A 24,533-nucleotide genomic window follows, 5' to 3' on the forward strand; every position below is an offset into this window, starting at 1 on the left:
TGCTTTCTTGTCAATCAACTGTATATACATGTCACACATTGATTCCCACACTAGAACCGCTGATAATCTATAGATTCTACACATATATGTAACATATTCACTCTCAGAACAACTTGCATAATTTTATAACTAGTTGATAGATTGGGTCAAACAATTATAGATTTTTTCGAATATCAAGCACATTTTTTGGACACCTCCAGTAGAGTTAGCTGTGGAAATTCATGCACATTAAACATTGTTTATTCTTAATATTTTAGTCCAGTAGATCTGTTCTTAGATTCAGAGTTCCAGATGATAATACAAACTACTCAAATTTTATACACAGAAAATATTATACATCATTGATAATTTCATTCTACACAATCTTATTGCAATAAGATTCTAAAAAGAAATATAATACATAAAAAGGTCATTGTAAATGCATAATTTTTGCTTAAGCCCTTTGTTGGATCCTCACCGGAAAACCCCCTTGCATTTTAGCAGTCAAGTAAGACACAAAAACAGGCTCCTTCCCTTTTTCGATCACCGGAACCACCCTAAACTCCGGTAAAATTCCAGCAACCAACCTCTTCATTTGCAAGAATGCCATTTCCTTACCAAGACAAACTCTTGGCCCTGCTTGAAAAACAGGGTAAGTATACTGATCCCTGGCAATAAAATTCCACTTTCCTGTCACACCATCCTTCTGTAACCACCTTTCTGGCCTAAATTCAGCCCAATCTTTTCCCCATATCTTCTCTGATCGCCCCATCGCGTAAGGATGAAAAACTACTCGATCACCCTTGTACACTACTGTTCCATCAGGCAACACATCATCTTCTGTAGCTTGTTTTCCATCTGTTGGCACTGGAGGATAAAGTCTCATACTCTCACAAAGTGCTGCATGAGTGTAGATCATTTCTTTCACTTCATCATACACAGAAATTTCTGAATTTTTATCGAACTTTTTCTCGTTGATCTCTGCTAATATTTGTGATTCCACGTTTGGATGAGTTGCGATGAGATAAAAGAACCATGTTAATGCAGCAGATGTTGTGTCACGGCCTGCTAGGATAAAACTTATAATTATATCTGTAATAAACACTTCATCTGAGTGACCAGAGCTTAAAAATCTCGATAATAGATCAACTGTTTGTAGCTCTGATTTTTCTTGTAATTCTTCCTTCTTCTCCCTCATGACCTCTCTAGCAAAATCCCGGACTACTTCAACTGATTCTTTTAGTTCTTTTTCGGAACCAAGGTTGAAAAACTTTTGAATTTTCCAAACTAATTGTACAATTTTTCGGAATCTCTTGCTACTAAGTAGAGTAGCATTCTCAAAAGCAACTGCAAATTTTGCTTCAGGCAGAGAAGGTAATAAATATTCCGGATCATATCCAAAAGCTATGCTACATATGTTGTCGAAAGCAAACCTTTGTAGTATGTCCTGAAAATCAAGAATATCTTGATTTCCAATAGAGTTGTTCAAGATAGGAATAAGTCTCTCCTTAAGCTCAGTATCAACCACAGTGCCAACAAATTTACGTAGAGACTTAGTATTGAATTCATGGCTAGCAAGTTGTCTCTGAAACTTCCACGATTCACCATCGACGTTAAAGATACCATGGCCTAGAAAATCATAGAGAACTTTTGAACCAAAACTTCCCTTTTGATAGACATTAAATTTGGTTTTGAGTATGTGTTGAACATTAGCTGGATTTGAAGTGATGACTTGGCGTTGGCCAAGAAAGCGACGAAACACAACGGTGTTAGAGGGCTGAGAATTCACAACATCTGAGGACCAATTGGCGAAGTGATGAATGTGTTTTAGGATGGTGAAATAAGAACCAAAAATAGGAAATGATCTAGGTAGTTTACTTGATTTAGAAGGAAAGAGGCCTTTGTAAATGGAGGTGAAATTTTTGATGAGATACAAGGTGATGAAAGTGAAGAGGCCATATAAAAGTGAAGTTGAGAGCTCAAGATCAGCTAACATGGTGTTGAATGAGAGAATGAAATTGTTGATAAGATGTGTGTGAAGAGTGGTTCTGTTCTGCAGCTTGCTTGCTTTTATAAGTAAAATCTCAGGAGTCGTTTATGTTTTATGTAATCTATCTTAGATCAAGATTACATTTATATAAAAACTGAGAGTCAATACATTGACTCGAATATAAGGTATTACTGTACAAGTTGATATTGATTTCTAATTTAGCTCTGCCGGTCCTCTAAAATTCGAATTATAGTATAAGTTGATAAAATCAGCTATGACGTTATAGCATTGCTCCAGACTCTAGAGAGTAAGTGAATTAGGCATGCACCACGTCCACACCTATTTTGGACGGCCAAGCCGCAAAGATGATTGTTTATTTCCTAGTCCACACATTTCATTCTTACAATTTTTTTTTTAAATGCTACGAAACCCAAATTGATTTTATAATTCTGAAAAAGTACCTTAATCTCATAATTTTATCATAAATAGTTTCAAATATTACAACTTAACATAAATGACCCTTACTTCCACTTGTAACCGTAAGCTCAAACATGATTATTTTTATTATTGGATTTTGAAGTTGGGCCTGCAAAAATTTAAGAAAACGCATTTTTTTCTAAAATTATGATAGCAGCACGAAAACTCTTCCCAAATTATAAGGACTAGAAATATCTTCAATTTAGATGCTAATGTCATTTAACACGACGTAACTTGATAAATTGGGATGTTAATTTCGGGATCAAATATTCTCGTCACATAATATAGAGTGACAACCTCTTTTGTAATTTTAATGATGCATAAAATATTATTTTTCTTTATTATATTTATATTATGCATTTTTATGTTAATTTAGTTAAGTTGGCCTATTGGAAAGCCAATTATTGAAGTATTTTAAAAATAAGAGTACTAAAAATGTATGATTGAGAGAGAAAATAAAATTAATAATAATTTTAATTATGAAAAAGATGGCATCACGCGAAGGATGCTAATTATCGGAGATGATTTAAGTAACATAGTTGATAATATTTTTAATAAAGATATGAGACCCCGCGTATATACACACACCTATATATGTATTCAGAGATTAAAATGAGATAAATATAATATTTGAGAAAGATTTTGAAAATCACGTCATCCGTATAAAAATAAATCTTTTATAATTTGAGATTGGAGTTCGATTCTCATTTACTCTTCACTCCGGAACGTTTTAAAATTTAAATGTTAAATGGCATGACTCAGTCAATTACGTTAATAACCCGTATGGTAAATTGTTTATTGTAAACAATCTTTACATCAATTACATACGTGCGGAACATGATCATTTTGATAAAGAAAGAAACTATAACTTTGTTTTCGTTTGAAAGGAAATATATCAAAGAGAAACGAAGGTTACATATTATGAACCAAATCAGCTCTGCATTGTATTAGTAGTGTACCAAGGATACAAGAATTGTGGAAACATACTCAAGACAACTTGGACTCCATAATTTTACTATCATTCTACAAAATATGATACATATTTTTTTAGCAAAACATGTTCCCACATAAATTTTTATTATTCAGAGTTTGTTGTTTTAGAACTTTTTTTGACAGTAAAACTCTCACACATGAGAATAGTCGAATGATTAAAGTCTGTTAGATCTGGAGTCTCAATCAAAGCACCAACAAAAGCTATACTTTATTAATACAAACTCAATCTGGGATGTTCACACCTCACAGTTCACATGTGGGGGTCATCAAAATTTCACAATTATTTATTCAATCGTAAGCAATGACTAAAATTCTAAAATACATATTTCGCATTTCGATTTTGGCCGTTTTGGTCCCCATCCTTATCAGGATCACCATTTGTTCGTTAGAGAAGCCTACCTATGCCAAAAGTTCCATATAAACTGCCCATGCCCAAATTTTATGTCCTGAATATGACTTGGTTCCATATAACTATCCATGCCGAAATTTTGTGTAATTTCTGAGACTTGATGAAACAGACATATACAAACATATAAGAATGTGGTTCTGAAGACATTTATGACCTAGGACAACTTGATTCCGCATAATCCAGTATTTATGAAATAATATCGAAAGATGGCAAGAAAGAGATTCTCAACTACTTTTAAAAAATAATATCAGTCAGTCTGTTTTTGTAAACATCAGGAAGCCGGTGAGAATTAGGTAGTAGAAATTTGAAAAATGAAGACTTTTCAACTGCAACCAGCAACAAGTTAAGCACAAGAATACAAGAGAAATTTTCAGAATCAGACGGGTACGAGGCAAGGAAATTATGAAATTTTATGAAGATTCCTCTTCAACTGTGAACTTAACAACAACTATTTGTCCAAGGGGGCAACACTTGAGAGTTACGTAAAAGTTTAAAATTTTTAACACCTTCAATATTAGAACCATGCCAACTTGACAGTCGGAAACATCATCCAGAACTGAACTTAACCTAACTACCCGAAAGGGGACTAACACCTTCCAAACTTGCCAACTAGTTCGACGAGAATGGCCATACCTTACTCCACAACGATGGATTAAGAACTTTAGCAAAAAAACCATGGACTAGGAACTACAACATAATCGCTTTGGGTGGCTCTGGTGATGGTGTAACTTAGCTACACATCATTGCTTCAACATTGATTATTGAATAATTTGATACTTTCCAATGTTCCGTTGCCTTTGAGTGCTGACCTGAAGAAGACAAGTAGTATTAGAGATTCACTGTAAACATATTCAATCACAAGACAGGGAAAATCTAGTATAGATTGACTTGGTAAAAAAAATAAAGAAACTTCGTACAGATTACGTATTTGAAACAACATAGTATTATACAAAGCATAAGTTCCGTGGGCAGATAAACTTTGGATGTAAAATGATACAATCATCACATAATAGAACACACTTGGAAGGAATCTGATAATGACGAAACAATTTGCTCTGAAAGTTATTTGGTCAGATTAATTCTACCAGCAGATGCTCATTAGTTCAAACTTATTAATTTTTAGAGATCAAATTATACAATGTGGATCTATATAAATACATGAGAACAAACTTAATTTTTAAGTAACGACATATCTGAAAGTGTATAACCTTGAAGGGTGCATAAGGCATAGGTGATAGGTAGTATGTCTAAATTTTTAGTTTCAAGATTTACCAATTTGATGCAGTTGAACGAACAAGATTGTAAATGGCTACTTGCTACTTGCAGATTTAGAAAAAAAAAAGTGTCAGTGTGATGATATGCAAATACAATAAGTAAATAACTATGAAACAAGCCCATTAAGCAACTATTTTACTTAGGTTCAACCCCAACTTGATAATTACTAACTTCCTAATCCCACAGCAACTTGGTGTGAGATTATATTATTACTCAAACATAAGTAATTACAAGACTTCATTAGACAACTCCCTGATATCCCAGGTGCATTTGAAACCCTCCTAAAATGTTTGAACAAACAGTTTCTGCAAAAGCTCCTTAACACTAAGTTGTCTTTGGCCTTTGAACAATTGAACTCAGTTTACAGCCAAGTTTTAGCAAGACTACAACATGGTAGTATGGTAGACATATCGATCTCTGAAAACATGACCGAAGTTATAATATTCCTAGATAAATTTATACATTCGATAATCCTAAAATATTAGTGAATCCTAAAAGTAGCTGCTTTTAGTTTTTCCATCAGGCAATATAGATTGTTATTTTGACTTGTACTTTGGTAGAACACAAAATGCTATTTTCCATTTAATTTTCTCCTGAATTCTGACCTGCAAGGCAGCGACAAGCTATATGCTCATATTCAATGACAAGCTATATGCTCATATTCAATATCAACAAACAATATAATTAATTTCATTCACTTGAGATTGCATGACAATCCACTTATAAGACCAATAACCACCAAATCGCCAGAGCTCCCATCTGAAATTCTAAATATGTGAACATGACTTTAAATTGTATACGAAAAAAATAATTGAATTTACATTACCATTCAGGCATGCAGTTTTTAGGATAAACAAATATATGTTAACCATGACCTCAAGATTTTTCTACTGACTCGTATGATTATTACAACAAAAAACTGGATAACTGTGTGGATTTACAAGCAACTTGTTCTTGTTTACAGGTGAAATATTTTCTAACCAGAAGAAAATCATAAAATCAATTACTATTATCACTTAACATTGTACAGAAATATCTAACCTTTCGCGTTAATGATGCAGCCTTGAGAGACATAATCATCTTTCTCCAAACTCAACTTTTCTTAATTCCTGTAGATGATTAGCAATCTCGTGAAGGAATTGGACACCCTCTTTTCCACCTCGAAGAGTGTTAACACTATGCTCAAGGATATCACGGTCTACCTCGAGTGCTTCTAACCTATCATTAAGGTCTGAAATTTCATTTTCAAGCGTACCCAAACAAACTTTTCCACAGTGTTCCACAGTTTTTTCTTTATCAGGATGACTTTCTCCACTAATAAAATGTTTGTTTCCATTCGATGTAGTTGCATCTTCTTGCCTTGAAATACAGTTGTTTTCATTCTGGTCATCGGATTTAGCAACTATACTAATATTATTCCCCTCTATGCTTTCTTTTTCATCTGTGCTTCCTTTTGCATCTGTGATATCTGCAGAATAAGCACCACTGGATGCAGCATTATTACAAACTCGGTGAAGCTTTCTCTCTAAGTCCTCTAAACACTGTGTAATATATTTCTTTTCATCCACGAAGTCTAAGAAAGAAGACCCATCACAGGTAGGTTTCTCACCCCCTTCATTTAATTTGGCAGATCTTGAATCAGAAGGGACATTAGCATCAGCATCAATTCCAGCTACATCGTTAGTCGAAATATTATTGTTTTCAGCTTTCAGTTTGGAGGTTCTGCTAGGCTGATTCTCCAACTTTGATACATCTACGCTATTCCTGTAATATTCTAATTCTATTTCCAGTTCTTCTATCAAGAACTCCTTTTCAGCGAGGAGTTCATTAGCCTTATTCAGAGCATCCATATCGTACTCTGCCTGTTCCTCCATCATTCTCAAATACTGCGAGGATTCCATCCGCAGTTCCGACTTCTCCTCTTGCAACTTTGTGATCATAGCCATTGCCTGATTTGCAGATATTTCAGATGCATTTCTTTCCTCCTCCAGTTCCTTTTGCAAAGAACTCAGACACTTTTTGTCATAGTCAATCTGTCGCTTTAGCCGGTCAACAATATTTTCACCTTCAATTTCATGGACATCACTTATGTCAATGGACTCATGACCAGAATCAAGTTTATCTAATGAAGCAAAACTCTTAATCACCCGAATTCCTACCGAGTAGGAAGCATCCCTCACTGATGGCCCAGAATCAAGTTTATCTAATGAAGCCGACCTCTTAATCACCCGAATTCCTTCTGAGTTGGAAGCATCCCTCGCTGATGGCTGCAAATTTTCTACTTTATCAACTTTTACAGAATCACTGTTTGCATCACGTGCTGCCAGCGCACCTGATGCTTCCTTTTCTTTACTAGTCACAGTTTTACTGACATCACTGAGATCTGCGTCATTAGATGTAGTGGTTTCATTTAGCAAATCTGCTTGAGTTGCAGTCCCTATTGATCCTTCCTCTGGTGGAACTTCGAGAGGAATTTCAGCTGCCCTGGAATTTGGAGGGACAACCTTCGATAACATATCTTCAGATAGTCCTGGCATTGAAGAAACATCAGATTGTAATCTCTTCGTTGATACACCCAAAGGACCTATGACGTTGTTGGATGAAGAAGGAATATCATCTAGAAAATTTAGTTCCGGCGGTGGTGTAGATGGCGTCTTCCCGTTGCTGGCAACATAATCTGAGCCCATTTGAGCAAGAAAAGATTCACTGGGGTCAAATTTTTCATCACAGGTAGAACTTCCATCATCGTCATCAGAGAGCGGGAACTCTGACTCAGAATCAGAATTAGGATTAGAATTGAATTTTAGTACAGCATATCCTGCATACGGCATTATCTTCTCAGAAGTAGTACTGTTATAAAGAGATGTAGCTGACCCTGATATCTTTTCCCTAATCCTTTTCAAGTTATCCCGATGGCTCAAGCGGCTACGGCTAGGCAGACGAGGCAGAGGAGGTCGAACATTAGCTCTAGAAGCACCAAGCCCAACTGGAGTCTTCTGGAGCAATCTTTGAGCTTTTGTTTTAGTTTTCAGTGACTTATTGCAACACAAACAAGCCCTTTCTAATGAATGAGGTACAAAATTTTTATTTATGTATGGACTGTGAAAAGCACCACGCTGAAAATTCATCCCCGATCTCCCCATCATTAGCTTGTTCTGCATTGCACTTGACATGAAGCATTCTTCACACATCTCATGAACATCGACAAGCTTATCATGAATCTGACAATATATAGTTGACGAAATTTCCTGTCTGTGGTTACTGCATAGTAATATGCGGTAGTATCCAGGTCCCTCTCCAAATACATGATCAAGCCTTGAGCATAACAGACAAGGAATTTGCAACTCACAATAGCAAGCAAATTTTGTCAGCAAGTGCGAAAATGCAGCATAAAGAAAGATCAGAAACATTAAAAACCACTCACAAGCAGCGAATGATAATACAGTCATAAATCCGCAAGAATTTCTCTCTGCCTTCATTGAATAATACCCTGACACTGCCATACCGAGAAAAGAACCTCAAATATCACATTTCGAAGCTGATTTAGCAATTCACAAAATTATTCTCACCCCCCTCTAATAAATTTAAGACACCACCACCAAATCCCATATCCTCTTCAACCTAATAGAATCAATAAATGGCATCACAAATATTAGCACCCTGCATATTTCATCACATCAGTTTAGATATAGATAATATCCAAGCATCATGCAACGCAACCTCGAAACAAACATACTTTCGCAATGAAAAAATACCAATAAATGATTGATTTCAATGTTCATGCATTGCAGGAAACAATTATTTTATAAAAAAAAACCAAACCCTAAATCAAAACCAACAAAATAATAAATTTGGCAATGCACACACAACAATGTACTAAAATCTTGATCAATCCAATCAAAATTAAGACAACCCACAAAAAAAAACTGCAGTATAGCAGAATTATTACCTTGTAATATATGCAAACATACAAACACATGTATAATCTAAGTACTGGAGATTTTGTACCTGAATATGCAGCTTGAAAAGGAAGGAGACAATATGGGAAACAAGATCAACAGTACCCCTAATCACCACGTACGACTAAACTCCAAACAACAACATTAAAAGTACAAAATGCAGATTATTACAAGGAGGTCCTTTTTTGGGGACATGAATGCATTGTAATAAAACTGGATCTCCCGATCCTATTGCTATTGTTTCTATTTTTAGTAAAACAAAAGATATAGATCGATCATTTATTACACCTATTACATTATTGAATAGATATTCAATAATTCAGTCGGCCCATAAATTGTCCCAATTTTTTTTGATGTGTTTTATAATAAAAGCTACCACATTATATGGAAAAATATTTGGAAAATATTTTTGTTATACATTTTAGTTACTCTTATTATATTGAATATCTTGATGCTTTGTTATATAACACTTTTAACTATACTAATTGCAATAACTAATTTGTTATAAATCATATTATTATATTCTATAAAAAGTATATGAATGTCATCACCTATTTATCTCACACTAACAAAATGAATATAACCAGATTCACAATATATATACACTCATATATAAATTTATTCAATGAAGTTGTTATCTACTCTACATTGACTAATTTATGATTTAAACTATTCTTGCAAATTATTTTATAAAAAAATTATGTAAATTATATAGATTATTTCAATTTTTTATCATTTTAGGGTTGCAGAGAGGTATGTATACTTATAGATGGGCTTGGATCTGGCCCAGATTCTTGTCATGAAAGATTGGATTCTTGGCTGTTAGGAAGGTCACTTTGTGAAAGTCTACAACAAAATCCAGTAAGTGGGATTCAATTTATAAAATATCAAATATTGAAGAAAAACACACACACACGCATAAGCTTAATATACGCGCGCACTCAGAGAAAGTACACAAGTTTTATGAAAAGGTACTCAGAGAAGTTACACAAGTTCTAATGTGTGCCTAAGAGCACACAATAAGTACTAAATTTTATGCATTTTTATTGGTGGAGTTGTTGTAAATACAAGGGGTCCATCAATATTTATGATTAGAGGACCAATCAAAATGCACCAAACTCATGAGAGTTAGTGTTTATTGTGTGCCCTTGGACACACATTAGAAAACCCGTTAAACTATTAACGACTAGTTTGAGCATTCAGATATTCAATAGCCTAATGATATACTCCATCTGGGATGATTTCATTCGGTAAATACCGCCATGTGCGAAAATATGGAACTCCCATGCATTCATGTCGAAACACTTACACCGTGACAGTTGTAATAAATGGGTCTTAATAGTAATTTGTTATATCTAAACATTTAAATATCTATTACTTAAATATCGAGAGTACGGTGTCGTATGGTATGAGAGCATAGTCGTTTAGAGCAGAGCATCTTTATGGGATCATGTGCCAACCTTGGCGAGTAATAGAGTGACACGTGTAGTAAGGGGACTTGTGGCCTTTTATAGCTGTTGATAGGAGAGGAAAGAATCATGTGTGACTTGTGCTTCATTTTACTTTCATCTTGTATTCCTCTTTGAGAAGTTTATTTAAAATGAAGTTTTATTCTTCTTTCATTCTGTCTTGTTAATTTTCATCAGTTTTACATTTTTGTTAAGTGAACGGTTACAAGTGGTATAAGAGCGTACGCTCCTCGGTATCGGAATCATGGCGGATGGTACTCGGTTTAAACTAGTGGATGAGAAATTGTTGAAACTCGACGCTAGATTCTCCGAGCTGTCTGAAGATGTTAGATATATTTGTTATGTCATGTCTAATATGTTTCATGTTTAGTTTTCAGATCTTAACAAACAGAAAATATCAGTACTTACTGGAATCAGTACTTACTGGAAGTCAGAACTTAAGGATATCAGGACTTAGATTATCAGAAGATAATATCAGAAGATGGATATCAGAACTTAAGTACTGGAGAACTAACAATTAAGGAAGGAAGTTGATTTACAGGAAAGAAGATCGAGACTAATACAAAAAGAAGATATGCATGGAAAGAGTTAAAGGACTGAAAGAATTGTATAAGATATCTGATTGATATATTTCAGGAGACAGAATTATATTCCATATCAATTAGAAGTTATCTTGTAACTGTGTACTATATAAACACAGACATAGGTTTACACTATATGTGTTATCATTATCGAGAAGATTATACATTGTAACCTAGCAGTTTTCGTGATATATGTTCATCTCTGAGAGAGAACAGTTCCATTGTAACAGAGTTTATTATATCGAATATATCTGTTTACTGTTACTTGTGTTCGAAATCGATTTGATTGTATTCTACACTGTATTCAACCCCCTTCTACAGTGTTGTGTGACCTAACAAGTGGTACCAGAGCCTATCTGTTAACACACATACAATAAAGATCCAAAACGATCATGTCTGAAGAAGTAAAAAATCCAACCAAGCCCGCCAAAACTGAAGAAACTCAAAAGACTCAAATCCACAGTCGATATGAGACTATAAGGGTTCCCATACTAAGACCTTCTGAGTACCCCATATGGAAAGTGAAGATGGCTATGTTTCTGGAAGCTACATATCAGAATACCTTGACAGAATTAATGAAGGACTGCATAATCCAACCAAGCTCTCTGTTGTAGTTGCAGATCAGCCAGCAAAAACCATACCAAAGGAGAAAAGTGAGTACACAACTGAAGATATCTCAACCATTGCCAAGGATGCAAAGGTAAGACATTTGCTGCATAGTGATAAGTGGCATTTTATACCACTTAGAACGTCTTAAAATGGCTTAAATTGGTGTCTTGAAATCAAGTATTTTGTGTATTTGATGCGTTTTTCTAGTGTTTATGCATTTCAGGGTATTAGTTGCATTTCGGAGGAGGAATCATCAAGAATAAGCCTTGGCATGTGTTCACCATTGAGAGAGGAAAAGAACGGGCAGATTACGGCGAAGAAACGGAGCAAACCTGGAATTTTTCCAGTAGGGTCCTGCGCGCCCGCGCAGCAATGCTGAGCGGCCGCGCAGCAGCCTTGCGCGCCCGCGCAGAAATGCTGAGCGGCCGCGCAGGGTCGGGGAAAAAGCTGAATTATTTTAGACTTCTACTTCTGTTTGGCTTCCAACTTCTATGTAATCTGAGTTTTATGGGACTATTATATAAGTAGATTTGAGACGTTTTCATATAGATATAAGAAGGAAATTATGTTTTAGATTGTTTTGCACAAGAAGCGAAGGAGATAAGGAAGAAGACCGATTTAGCACACTGCAACGAAGGAGGAAGCATATATTCTTGTGATTCTTGTTTCGTTGTAACGTTGGATGCTAGTTTTCTTGCTTTGACTTATTTACTCTTGTGACGTACTCTGTTTTAATATAATTAGTTTAATATTATTTTCTTGTGTTGTTTATCATGATTTCATATGAACCCATGATGGCGATAAGTTCTATTATGGGCTAATCGTGATCATGGGGTTGCAACGGATTTATTATGGAATTCTTTAGTTAATTGTTTACTACTTTAGTGTGTGATGATTGCATGATATCTAGTATTGGTTGTGCGTATTCGTCTTATGTGCGTCGCGAACATATAAGATAGGGTGTTAATCTCTTGTGAAGCGACGGTGGATCTTGAGATTTAGAACTTGCCATGCTAGCATAGGTTCATGTACGTTGTGCATGATTAGTGGGTAACTCTAACAGTTTTATTTGCCCTATGTAATCAAAAGGGATAACTTGTGCTTAAATCGTTGTGTTGTCAATTTCTGTAGACATATAGGAACTCAACATAATCGATGACTATTCAACTTCTATCTTAATTGTGGATGTTTGGTAGAATGGTATTAGTACAATGAAAGTTGGCTTTTATCAGTTTCGTGTTATTCGATTAATATCATCACTGTCACATGCTAAAGGTAATAACAATGGCTATAGAAGGAAGTAATAATGAAGTTGTGATCTCATGAGTGTTTTATTATTGATAAATTGAAGTGTTAGTTAAGTGGTTAATTGAGTAGTTAATTATAGTTAATATTTAATCAACAATTTTAAGTGTTGTTATCTTAACATTGAGAAGTAATCATACATTGGTGAGTAAGTTTAATTAGACAATAACTTAGTCTGAGTCTCTGAGGGAATGAACTAGAAAGTATTCTATATTACTTGCGAACGCGTATACTTGCGTGAATATTAGTGCGTGATTTCGCCCTAACAAGTTTTTGGCGCCGCTGCCGGGGACTCGGCGTATTTGTTTAGTTTATGTAATTACCATCATTGGTCATTAGGACTCAGTGATTAGGACGTAGTAGTTAATTACTCTTTTCGGTTGTGTTTCAGGTACTTTAGCAAGCGTTTATGCAAACTCGTTCTCGTGCTCGCAAAAGGACCTTAGATACAGCTGAAGAGAAAGATGAAGTTCTTGATACTCCGGAGAAGTTAGATTTTGAGGATTCGGATTCAGGAACTGAGCAGAAAGAACCAGTAAACATGGGAGATCGTATTGTTCAAGCTGATCCAGCTCTTATGGATTTTTCTCGGCCTAAAATTGATGACATTCAGTCAAGCATCCTTCATCCGGCTATTCAAGCTAACACCTTTGAGATCAAGCCGGGCACTATTCAGATGGTGCAGAATTCTGTTTCTTTTGGAGGAGCGGCAACTGAAGACCCCAACATGCACATAAGGAATTTTGTCGAGATCTGCAGCACTTTTAAGTATAATGGCGTGACTGATGAGGCTATCAAGTTGAGGCTTTTCCCATTCTCACTGAGGGATAAGGCAAAAGATTGGTTACATTCTGAACCAGCTGGGTCCATCACTACGTGGCAAGATCTTGCGCAAAAGTTTCTGGTGAAGTTTTATCCAATGGCAAAGACTGCTGCTATGAGGAGTGCTCTTACTCAGTTTGCGCAGCAACCTACAGAATCTATGTGCGAGGCTTGGGAACGCTACAAGGAAATGTTGAGAAAATGTCCACATCATGGAATGCCGGATTGGATGGTAATCACTGGTTTTTATAATGGTTTGGGGGCCCAATCTCGGCCCATGCTCGATGCAGCAGCTGGAGGCGCCTTATGGGCTAAAAGCTATACTGAGGCGTATAATCTTATCAAGACGATGGCTGCAAATGAGCATCAAAACCCAACTCAGAGGATGACGTCAGGCAAGGTAGCAGGTATTCTGGAAGTTGATGCAGCCACCGCTATTGCAGCCCAGCTCCAAGCGCTATCAATGAAGGTTGACTCTTTGGCTACGTATGGAGTTAATCAAATAGCTATGGTTTGTGAGCTTTGTGCAGGTTCTCATGCTACGGATCAGTGTTCTCTTGTCAATGAATCTGTTCAGTATGTGAATAATTATCAGCGACAACAGCAGCCTGTGCCAGCGACCTATCATCCTAACAACAGAAATCATCCAAATTTCAGTTGGGGAAATAATCAGAATGCTATTCAGCCACCATATCAGTAAGGAGTGAGTAAACAGTTTAACCCACCTGGATTCCAGCAACCACAGCAGTATGCTACAAGGCAATCATATCCTCAACAGGGAAGTGCAGCTGCACCTACTAGTGCTGATTTTGAGGAACTTAAGCTGTTGTGCAAGAGTCAGGCGGTTTCTATCAAGACCTTGGAAAATCAAATCGGTCAATTAGCCAATGTAGTGCTCAATCGTCAACCTGGCACTTTTCCCAGTGACACGGAAGTACCAGGCCGGAAGGAAGCTAAAGAGCAAGTCAAGGCTATTACCTTAAGGTCTGGAAAAGTAGCTGATACTGAAAAGGCAAAAGAAGTCGAAGCTGAAGTTAGAGATGAAGAATCTAAGCAAAAGGAGAAAGTGGCGGAACCAAAGAAGACTACTGTTGAACACACTCTGCCTGAGGGTAATACAGGGGAGAAACAGCTCTATCCTCCACCACCTTTTCCTAAGAGATTGCAGCAACAAAAGCTGGATAGACAGTTCGGGAAGTTTCTGGAGGTGTTCAAGAAACTTCACATCAATATACCTTTCGCTGAGGCGCTGGAACAAATGCCTAGTTATGCGAAGTTTATGAAGACTATTCTTTCAAGGAAGGTGAAACTGGATGACCTTGAAACCGTTGCTCTCACGGAAGAATGCAGCGCGATTCTGCAACAAAAGTTACCACTAAAACTGAAAGATCCAGGAAGCTTCACCATTCCTTGCACCATTGGCAATCTAACTTTTGACAAATGCCTTTGCGATTTGGGAGCAAGCATTAATCTGATGCCGTTGTCGATCTTTAAAAAGCTGGATCTGCCTGATCCAAAACCCACATACATGTCGCTACAATTGGCTGACTGTTCCATTACTTACCCAAGGGGCATAGTTGAGGATGTGCTCGTCAAGGTGGATAAGCTCTTCTTTCCTGCTGATTTTGTTATTCTGGATTTTGAGGAAGATAAGAAGATTCCCATAATCTTGGGGAGGCCTTTCTTGGCTACTGGCCGTACCTTGATAGATGTGCAAAAATGGGAATTTACTATACGGGTCCAAGATCAGGATGTGACCTTCAACGTATTCAAGGCAATGAAATTCCCTACAGAAGATGAGGATTGTTTAAAAGTGGATGTGATTGATTCCGCAGTTACTTCGGAACTCGATCACATGCTAATGTCTGATGCATTGGAAAAGGCCTTAGTGGGGGATTTTGACAGCGATGATGAAGATAGCAACGAGCAATTACAATATCTGAACGCTTCTCCATGGAAGCGAAAGCTCGACATACCATTTGAATCTCTTGGTACTTCTGACCTTAAGAATGCTGAAGGGAAGCTCAAACCATCAATAGAGGAAGCACCTACCTTGGAGCTCAAACCATTACCTGAACACTTGAGGTATGCTTTTTTAGGTGATTCATCTACGTTACCTGTTATTATTTCAGCTGACCTTTCAGGTAGTGAGGAAGACAAGCTCTTAAGATTTTGAGAGAATTCAAATCGGCTATAGGATGGACCATAGCAGACATCAAGGGGATAAGTCCTTCATATTGTATGCATAAAATTCTGTTAGAGGAAGGTAGTAAGCCAACTGTGGAACAGCAGCGAAGACTGAACCCGATCATGAAGGAGGTGGTGAAGAAAGAAATTCTGAAATGGTTAGATGCAGGCATCATTTATCCTATTTCTGACAGCTCGTGGGTGAGTCCCGTGTAATGTGTACCTAAGAAAGGAGGTATCACTGTGGTCGCAAATGAAAAGAATGAGCTCATCCCTACTCGAACAGTTACAAGATGGAGAGTATGCATGGATTATAGAAAATTGAACAAAGCCACAAGGAAGGATCACTTCCCTCTCCCATTCATTGATCAAATGCTTGACAGATTGGCGGGACATGAGTATTTTTGTCTTCTGGATGGTTATTCCGGGTATAATCAGATTTGTATTGCACCAGAGGATCAGGAAAAGACTACCTTCACTTGTCCATTTGGCACATTTGCTTTTCGAAGAGTTTCGTTTGGGTTATGTGGCGCCCCGGCCACCTTTCAGAGATGTATGATGGCTATATTCTCTGACATGATTGGAAATAACGTCGAAGTGTTCATGGATGACTTCTCCGTCTTTGGACACTCATATGATGAATGTTTGAATAATCTGCGCGCCGTACTCAAAAGATGCGTGGAAACTAATTTGGTGCTTAATTGGGAGAAATGTCATTTTATGGTGCGTGAAGACATTATCCTTGGGCATAAGGTCTCTAGCAAAGGTCTGGAGGTGGACAAGGCCAAGGTGGGAGTCATTGAAAATCTTCCCCCACCTAATTCGGTGAAAGGAATCCGTAGTTTTCTCGGTCATGCGGGTTTTTATCGGCGATTCATCAAGGACTTTTCAAAGATATCTAAGCCGTTGTGCAATTTACTTGAGAAAGATGTGCCTTTTAAATTTGATGATGAATGTTTGGCAGCATTCGAGACTCTCAAGGAGAGTTTGATCATGGCACCAGTTATTACAGCACCAGATTGGATAGAACCGTTTGAGATGATGTGTGATGCGAGTGACTATGCGGTAGGTGCAGTTCTGGGACAGCGCAAGAAAAATCTCTTCCATGTGGTCTACTATGCGAGTAAGACTTTAAATGGGGCCCAATTGAACTACACCACTACTGAGAAGGAGCTTTTGGCTATAGTCTTTGGCTTTGAGAAATTTCGATCTTATCTGCTTGGTACGAAAGTAACAGTATTCACTGATCATGCAGCTATTCGCTATCTGGTTTCTAAGAAGGATTCGAAGCCGAGACTCATTCGTTGGGTGCTTTTACTTCAAGAATTTGAGTTAGAGATCAAAGATAGAAAAGGTACTGAGAATCAAGTAGCTGACCATCTCTCTAGGTTGGAGAATCCCGATTCTACTTCACAAGATAGGACGTTAATCAATGAATCTTTTCCGGATGAGCAGTTTTTTGCAATTCAGGAGGAAGAACCATGGTTTGCAGATATTATAAACTATCTTGTCAGCAATATAATGCCGCCTAATTTGACATCCGCTCAAAAGAAGAAGTTTCTGCATGAGGTGAAGTGGTATATGTGGGATGAACCATATTTGTTTAGACAGGGAGCTGACCAGATCATCAGGAGATGTATCCCGTTCTGTGAGACGGAGGGGATATTACGAGACTGCCATTCCACGGTTTATGGTGGACACTATGGAGGTGAGAAGACGGCAGCTCGTATTCTGCAAGCAGGTTTTTTCTGGCCTACTTTGTTCAAGGATGCTCATCAGTTTGTTTTAAGGTGTGATCGTTGCCAAAGAGTGGGAAATTTGTCAAGGAAGGATGATATGCCATTAAATGTGATGCTTGAAGTCGAGGTCTTTGATGTATGGGGAATCGATTTCATGGGGCCTTTTATACCGTCTTGTAATAATCAGTACATCTTGCTGGCAGTCGATTATGTCTCAAAATGGGTCGAAGTTAAAGCTTTACCGACAAATGATGCAAAGGCAGTGCTAAATTTTCTTCATAAGCAAATTTTCACAAGGTTTGGAACGCCTAGGGTAATCATAAGTGATGAAGGATCGCATTTTTGCAACCGTAAGTTCACTTCTATGATGCAGCGTTATAATGTGAATCATCGAGTAGCTACTGCCTATCATCCGCAAACAAATGGTCAAGCGAAAGTGTCTAACAGAGAGATAAAGCGCATTCTAGAGAAGGTTGTTTGTCCGTCAAGGAAGGATTGGTCTTTAAAGCTCGATGAAGCTGTTTGGGCTTACAGAACAGCATACAAAACTCCACTTGGGATATCACCGTTTCAGTTGGTGTACGGTAAGGGATGTCATCTACCGGCGGAGCTTGAGCATAAGGCCTACTGGGCATTGAAGAAATTGAACCTGGATTTAGATGCAGCTGGTAAGAAAAGAATGCTTCAGCTTAATGAACTTGATGAATTTCGACTTCAAGCATACGAGAATAACAAAATGTATAAGGAAAAGGTTAAAAGGTGGCACGATAGGAAGCTACATCCTAAGTTATTTGTGCCAGGGCAACAAGTTCTGTTATTCAACTCTCGGCTCCGACTTTTTCCTGGGAAGTTGAAATCAAGGTGGTCTGGACCTTTTATTGTCACAACTGTGTTTCCACATGGAGCGGTGGAAATTTTTGAGAATGATTCGGACCAAGCATTCAAGGTTAACCGTCAGCGGTTGAAGCACTACTATGGGGACATGGCAAACCGAGAGGTGGTTAGTGCCATTTTGTTGACTACTTGAGAAAGGTACGGAACGTCAAGCTAATGACGAAAAAGAAGCGCTGCGTGGGAGGCAACCCATGAATTGTTGTTACAGGAACCCTTAGAAGTTAATAACCTATCCAAAAACACAAAAAAATCAGAAAAAAGGGGCTGAAATTTTTTTTTTCCAGAGACCCTCTGCGCGCCCGCGCAGAAATGCTGAGCGGCCGCGCAGGGGTCGAGTTCCAGAAAATTTTTTGCAGTTCAGAAAAAAAAAAAAAAAACACAAAAACCCAACACAGCCCATAAACCCACGAATTCTTTTCCCATTACCCCATGATTTTATCCCTCAACCCCACTCCTAATCTAATTTAACCTACTACACACCCTATATATACATACACCTATCCCACATATCTCCCACAAACTTCCTACACTTAAACCCTCTCATAAACATAAAAAAATCAGTTCTTACACACTTTTATTCACAAATCAATGGCACCCAAGAGAGCACGCACTATTGACAGCAGCATCACAATTCCTACTGCTGATTCATCAAGGGGTACTGCTGCAAGGCCTCGGTTAACAGACAGAGCTGCGGAGGAGGAGTACACTAGGCTGTTGGGAAAGCCGATTCTGAAGGAGAGGGGGTTTTTACCATCAGGAAGGGATGGTGAGTTGTTGCCCATGATTGCAGAGAAGGGGTGGATAGCTTTTTATGAGTCACCCGAAGCAGTACCGATGAGTGTTGTTCGCGAGTTCTACGCGAACGCGAAGGCTGAAAAGAATGGGTTTTCTGTAGTTCGTGGGCTTACGGTTGATTATCATCCTGCGGCGATTCGCCGTGTGATTGGACAGCGAGAGAGGAAGCCCGAGGAGGAAAACTGGAATGAAAAGACTGCTGAGGATTTTGACTTGGATTTGATTTGTGCGACTCTCTGTCGACCGGGCACAGTTTGGAACCGCAGTCCAACAAATAATGAGTACCGTCACTTTCCGGCGATCGCCATGAACAGGTATGCCCGTGCATGGAATGCATTTATATGTGCTAATATTTTGCCTTCTTCACATGCACACGAGGTCACAGTTGAGAGAGCACAGTTGTTGTGGGGAATTCTGAATGAGGAATACTATGTGGACCTTGGTGAGTTTATTTACCAAGGAATTCTGAAGTTTTTGAGGGGAGCAAAGCATATGAACATCCCTTATGCATCCACGGTTATGAAGCTATGCCGAGCAGTAGGAGTGAACTGGCCGGCTCATGAGCAGTTGCAGTTGCCAGCATCTCCGATAGATTCTGGCACTCTGAATGGGATGCAGGAGTGGACCGGTGGTGAGCCTGAGGAGCATGGGCTGGGTTATCGTCTTCCAGGAGGGCGTCCAGCACGAGGTGCTACTATGGCTAGGCCAGGGCGTGGTGAGGCTGGTTCTTCGAGAGCTCAGGAGGGTGCTGGGATGGGTGATGCCCAGTATAGGAGGCTTTCACGGCGGATGGATGCCATGTATGAGACGCAGAACATGTTTGCTCAGGAGCTCACCCTTGCGTTAGGGACTGCTTTTCGAGGCCTTGGAGCTGATATCCAGTGGCCAGTTTTTGGTGAGGACTCTGCATACCCGCCGCCTGATACTCCACCCACTGAGGGTGATGATGATGATGACTCCGAGTAGGTATACCCTGTGTTCCTTTCTACTACCTTCACTGGGGACAGTGAAGATTTTAAGTTTGGGGGTGGTAGTTAAGGAATATTTTGTGTGTGTCATATAGCTGCATATTCATGATAGTTAGTTCATATAGTTGCATAATTTTTTCCATATAGTTTTTTTTATAGCTTTAGTTGTTTGTCATATCATATAGCTCATGCATATACCATGATCCCTTTTGCAATGATTTATCGACTGAGTTGTGATATTGATGCGAGTGTAGTGATAGCATTAAAGTGTTATTAAGTTGTGTAGGTTGATATGCATGCTAGAAGCACTTGTATTTTCACTAAGTCTTAAAGAATGCTTAAGGGCTAGATTATTGTTATGATCTGATTATTTTCGAGGATAATCTATTTATTATGCTTAGAATTTGATAATAGGTTCTTAGTGGTAAAGGCATGAAAAAAAAAAGAAAAAAAAATGGAGTAAAAATGGAATTTGTTGCTAGTTGTGGCTAGGCGTCAATTGGCTAGTAGTCGGCTTGCATGTTATGTGAGTAGTCTAGGGTTGAGCAAGATGGAGCGAAACGCACTTGCTCAGAGAAAAAAAAAATTAAATTAAAATTTTTTTTTTTTTTTTTGCATAATTGATCAAGAGTGGGCTCTTTGGTATTCGAGTTATTAAGTTCTTAGGGGACTTTGTGCCTAGTGACCTAAGGCTTTTAGAGTCTGGGATCCGCTAACCTAACGCTCGTTACATGGATACCATTGTATAAGTCTTTTGTGGACCTCACTCATTGCACGGTCAAATAAGCATTTGAGTTGTAAATAAAAAGCACAATTCCGTAGTAAGCTCCAGAGTTCTTGTAGTGTTGTATATCACTTTGTGCCTAAAATTTTTATTCTTTGTATAATCGTAGGATTGCCTTGAGGATAATCTAGTCATAGTAATTGGTCTAGTTCCGAAGCATATCTGTTAAGCATTTGCACACACCACGTTCTGGCTGTATGTCCGTTTGCATGAGTTTATTGATCTTTAGTGTCTAACTGCATTCGTTGAGACGTGACAATTTGGTTGGTTAATTGTAGTAAGGGGGATCGTTGCATTTTCATATAGATTGCATTCATGCACATTTTTATTTGTTTTGAGTCTGTGACGCTTGAGGACAAGCATCGATTTAAGTTTGGGGGTGTGATAAGTGGCATTTTATACCACTTAGAACGTCTTAAAATGGCTTAAATTGGTGTCTTGAAATCAAGTATTTTGTGTATTTGATGCGTTTTTCTAGTGTTTATGCATTTCAGGGTATTAGTTGCATTTCGGAGGAGGAATCATCAAGAATAAGCCTTGGCATGTGTTCACCATTGAGAGAGGAAAAGAACGGGCAGATTACGGCGAAGAAACGGAGCAAACCTGGAATTTTTCCAGTAGGGTCCTGCGCGCCCGCGCAGCAATGCTGAGCGGCCGCGCAGCAGCCTTGCGCGCCCGCGCAGAAATGCTGAGCGGCCGCGCAGGGTCGGGGAAAAAGCTGAATTATTTTAGACTTCTACTTCTGTTTGGCTTCCAACTTCTATGTAATCTAAGTTTTATGGGACTATTATATAAGTAGATTTGAGACGTTTTCATATAGATATAAGAAGGAAATTGTGTTTTAGATTGTTTTGCACAAGAAGCGAAGGAGATAAGGAAGAAGACCGATTTAGCACACTGCAACGAAGGAGGAAGCATATATTCTTGTGATTCTTGTTTCGTTGTAACGTTGGATGCTAGTTTTCTTGCTTTGACTTATTTACTCTTGTGACGTACTCTGTTTTAATATAATTAGTTTAGTTATTATTTTCTTGTGTTGTTTATCATGATTTCATATGAACCCATGATGGCGATAAGTTCTATTATGGGCTAATCGTGATCATGGGGTTGCAACGGATTTATTATGGAATTCTTTAGTTAATTGTTTACTACTTTAGTGTGTGATGATTGCATGATATCTAGTATTGGTTGTGCGTATTCGTCTTATGTGCGTCGCGAACATATAAGATAGGGTGTTAATCTCTTGTGAAGCGACGGTGGATCTTGAGATTTAGAACTTGCCATGCTAGCATAGGTTCATGTACGTTGTGCATGATTAGTGGGTAACTCTAACAGTTTTATTTGCCCTATGTAATCAAAAGGGATAACTTGTGCTTAAATCGTTGTGTTGTCAATTTCTGTAGACATATAGGAACTCAACATAATCGATGACTATTCAACTTCTATCTTAATTGTGGATGTTTGGTAGAATGGTATTAGTACAATGAAAGTTGGCTTTTATCAGTTTCGTGTTATTCGATTAATATCATCACTGTCACATGCTAAAGGTAATAACAATGGCTATAGAAGGAAGTAATAATGAAGTTGTGATCTCATGAGTGTTTTATTATTGATAAATTGAAGTGTTAGTTAAATGGTTAATTGAGTAGTTAATTATAGTTAATATTTAATCAACAATTTTAAGTGTTGTTATCTTAACATTGAGAAGTAATCATACATTGGTGAGTAAGTTTAATTAGACAATAAGTTAGTCTGAGTCTCTGAGGGAATGAACTAGAAAGTATTCTATATTACTTGCGAACGCGTATACTTGCGTGAATATTAGTGCGTGATTTCGCCCTAACACATAGTGCCATTGATAATGTCATGTCAAACATGGTAATTCACTGCAAGACTGCAAAGGAGATATGGGATGCTTTGGAGACAAGATGCCAGGGAACTGATGCAATCAAGAAAAAAAGGAGGACTATATTCACTCAAGAGTATGAGCACTTTGACTCAAAAAGTGATGAGTCATTAACTGACTTATATGACAGGTTTGTCAAACTCTTGAATGATCTATCACTGGTGGACAAGGAATATGATCTTGAAGATTCAAATCTAAAATTCCTTTTAGCTCTTCCTGAAAGTTGGGATTTGAAGGCTACTATTATAAGAGATAACTATTCTCTAGATGAAACTACTCTTGATGAAATTTATGGTATGCTCAAGACTTATGAACTTGAGATGGATCAAAGAAGAAAGAGACAAGGGATAAAGTCAAGGACAATTGCTCTTAAGGCTGAGGAGGAATTCCCAAAAGTGGTTGTCTCAAAGAAAGGCAAAGGAAAAGCTCTCATCACAAAGTCTGATTCAGAATCATCAAGTTCTGATGATGACGATTCAGAAACTGAAAGTTTACCTGAAGTAGATGCTGATGAAGAGATGATGAAATTGTGTGCTCTTATGGTGAAGGGTATCACAAAGATAGCCTATAGGAAATTCAGAAGGGGAAAGAAGTTTTTCAAGAAAGGTGGAAGTACTGATAAGAAAGGTTTCAGAAAATCTGAAGGCAGAGGAGGAAAGTCTGACAGAGGAGATTACTCAAATGTCAAATGCTACAATTGTGGTGAGAAATGCCACATATCTCCTGACTGCAAGAAAGGAAAAAGTGACAAAGGCAAAGCACTTTTCACAAAGAAGAAAAGCTGGACAGACTCTTCAGATTCTAAAGATGAGATGAACTATGTCTTGATAGCAAATGCTGATGGCAGCCCTGAAACTGCTGAATTAAAGGTACCTCAAACAACTTATGCATTTCATACTGATGATATTACTGAGTTGAGATTATATCTTAAAACCATGTTTATTAGCTACAGAGATCAAACTTTAACATGTAAAAGATTAACTTCTGAAAATCTTGCTTTTAAGAAAAGGAATGATTATTTAGAAAAGGAGTTAGTTATGTTCCATCAAACTCAGAAAGAGAGAGATGATGCTTTTTTATGTTAGAGATGAATTGCTAAAATTGAATAAATCTCTAAAAACTGAGTTAGAAAAGGAAAAAGGGATTATCAGGACTTGGACTAACTCTGGTAGAACAACTCAGAATTTATTAAGTAGTGGAAACTGGAAAGAGGGCTTAGGTTATGGAGATGATAAAAGTGAAAAAGGAACTGAACAAATTGAGCCAATTGTTATTAAACAAACTGTTAAGCCAAAGGTAAATCATGTTAAGTTTGTAGCTAAAACTGTAAAGTCTGATTCTGAAAAGATGAAAGAATCTGTGACAGAAGTTAAGGAGAAGTTAACTTCTGAC

The 24,533-nt window shown here is 37.8% G+C and overlaps 2 protein-coding genes and 1 non-coding gene across 4 annotated transcripts; all 3 read right to left on the minus strand.

The window, feature by feature from the left end:
- Nucleotides 1–295: 295 nt before the first annotated feature.
- On the minus strand, nucleotides 296–2,089 carry LOC141690338 (cytochrome P450 94A1-like). Its single transcript, XM_074495115.1, has one exon. It carries the CDS (start codon nucleotides 1,973–1,975, stop codon nucleotides 434–436), a length of 1,542 nt encoding a protein of 513 aa, XP_074351216.1. The 5' UTR covers nucleotides 1,976–2,089; the 3' UTR covers nucleotides 296–433.
- A 2,237-nt stretch (nucleotides 2,090–4,326) lies between these two features.
- Nucleotides 4,327–9,313, minus strand: LOC141689381 (putative myosin-binding protein 4). 2 transcript variants are annotated; one of them, XM_074493655.1, is made up of 3 exons: nucleotides 9,132–9,313; nucleotides 6,165–8,744; nucleotides 4,327–4,657 (listed from the first exon to the last, which is right to left on the minus strand). In XM_074493655.1, exon 2 carries the CDS (start codon nucleotides 8,624–8,626, stop codon nucleotides 6,200–6,202), a length of 2,427 nt encoding a protein of 808 aa, XP_074349756.1. In that variant the 5' UTR covers nucleotides 8,627–8,744; nucleotides 9,132–9,313; the 3' UTR covers nucleotides 4,327–4,657; nucleotides 6,165–6,199. The 2 variants fall into 2 exon arrangements, with proteins under 2 accessions (XP_074349756.1, XP_074349755.1); XM_074493654.1 differs by having other exon boundaries at nucleotides 6,165–8,783.
- A 4,667-nt stretch (nucleotides 9,314–13,980) lies between these two features.
- LOC141694162 (small nucleolar RNA R71) lies at nucleotides 13,981–14,087 on the minus strand. Its single transcript, XR_012563488.1, has one exon. It is a non-coding gene; the product is annotated as a small nucleolar RNA R71 (small nucleolar RNA).
- Between the last annotated feature and the right edge of the window lie 10,446 nt (nucleotides 14,088–24,533).

The sequence above is a fragment of the Apium graveolens genome, chromosome 10 (genome assembly GCF_009905375.1).
Source record: "Apium graveolens cultivar Ventura chromosome 10, ASM990537v1, whole genome shotgun sequence".
Taxonomy (NCBI): Eukaryota; Viridiplantae; Streptophyta; class Magnoliopsida; order Apiales; family Apiaceae; genus Apium; species Apium graveolens.

Bases quoted from the DNA above. Each gene is read 5' to 3' on its own strand.
- LOC141690338 (XM_074495115.1), bottom strand. From the start codon at position 1,975: ATGTTAGCTGATCTTGAGCTCTCAACTTCACTTTTATATGGCCTCTTC.
- LOC141689381 (XM_074493655.1), bottom strand. From the start codon at position 8,626: ATGGCAGTGTCAGGGTATTATTCAATGAAGGCAGAGAGAAATTCTTGC.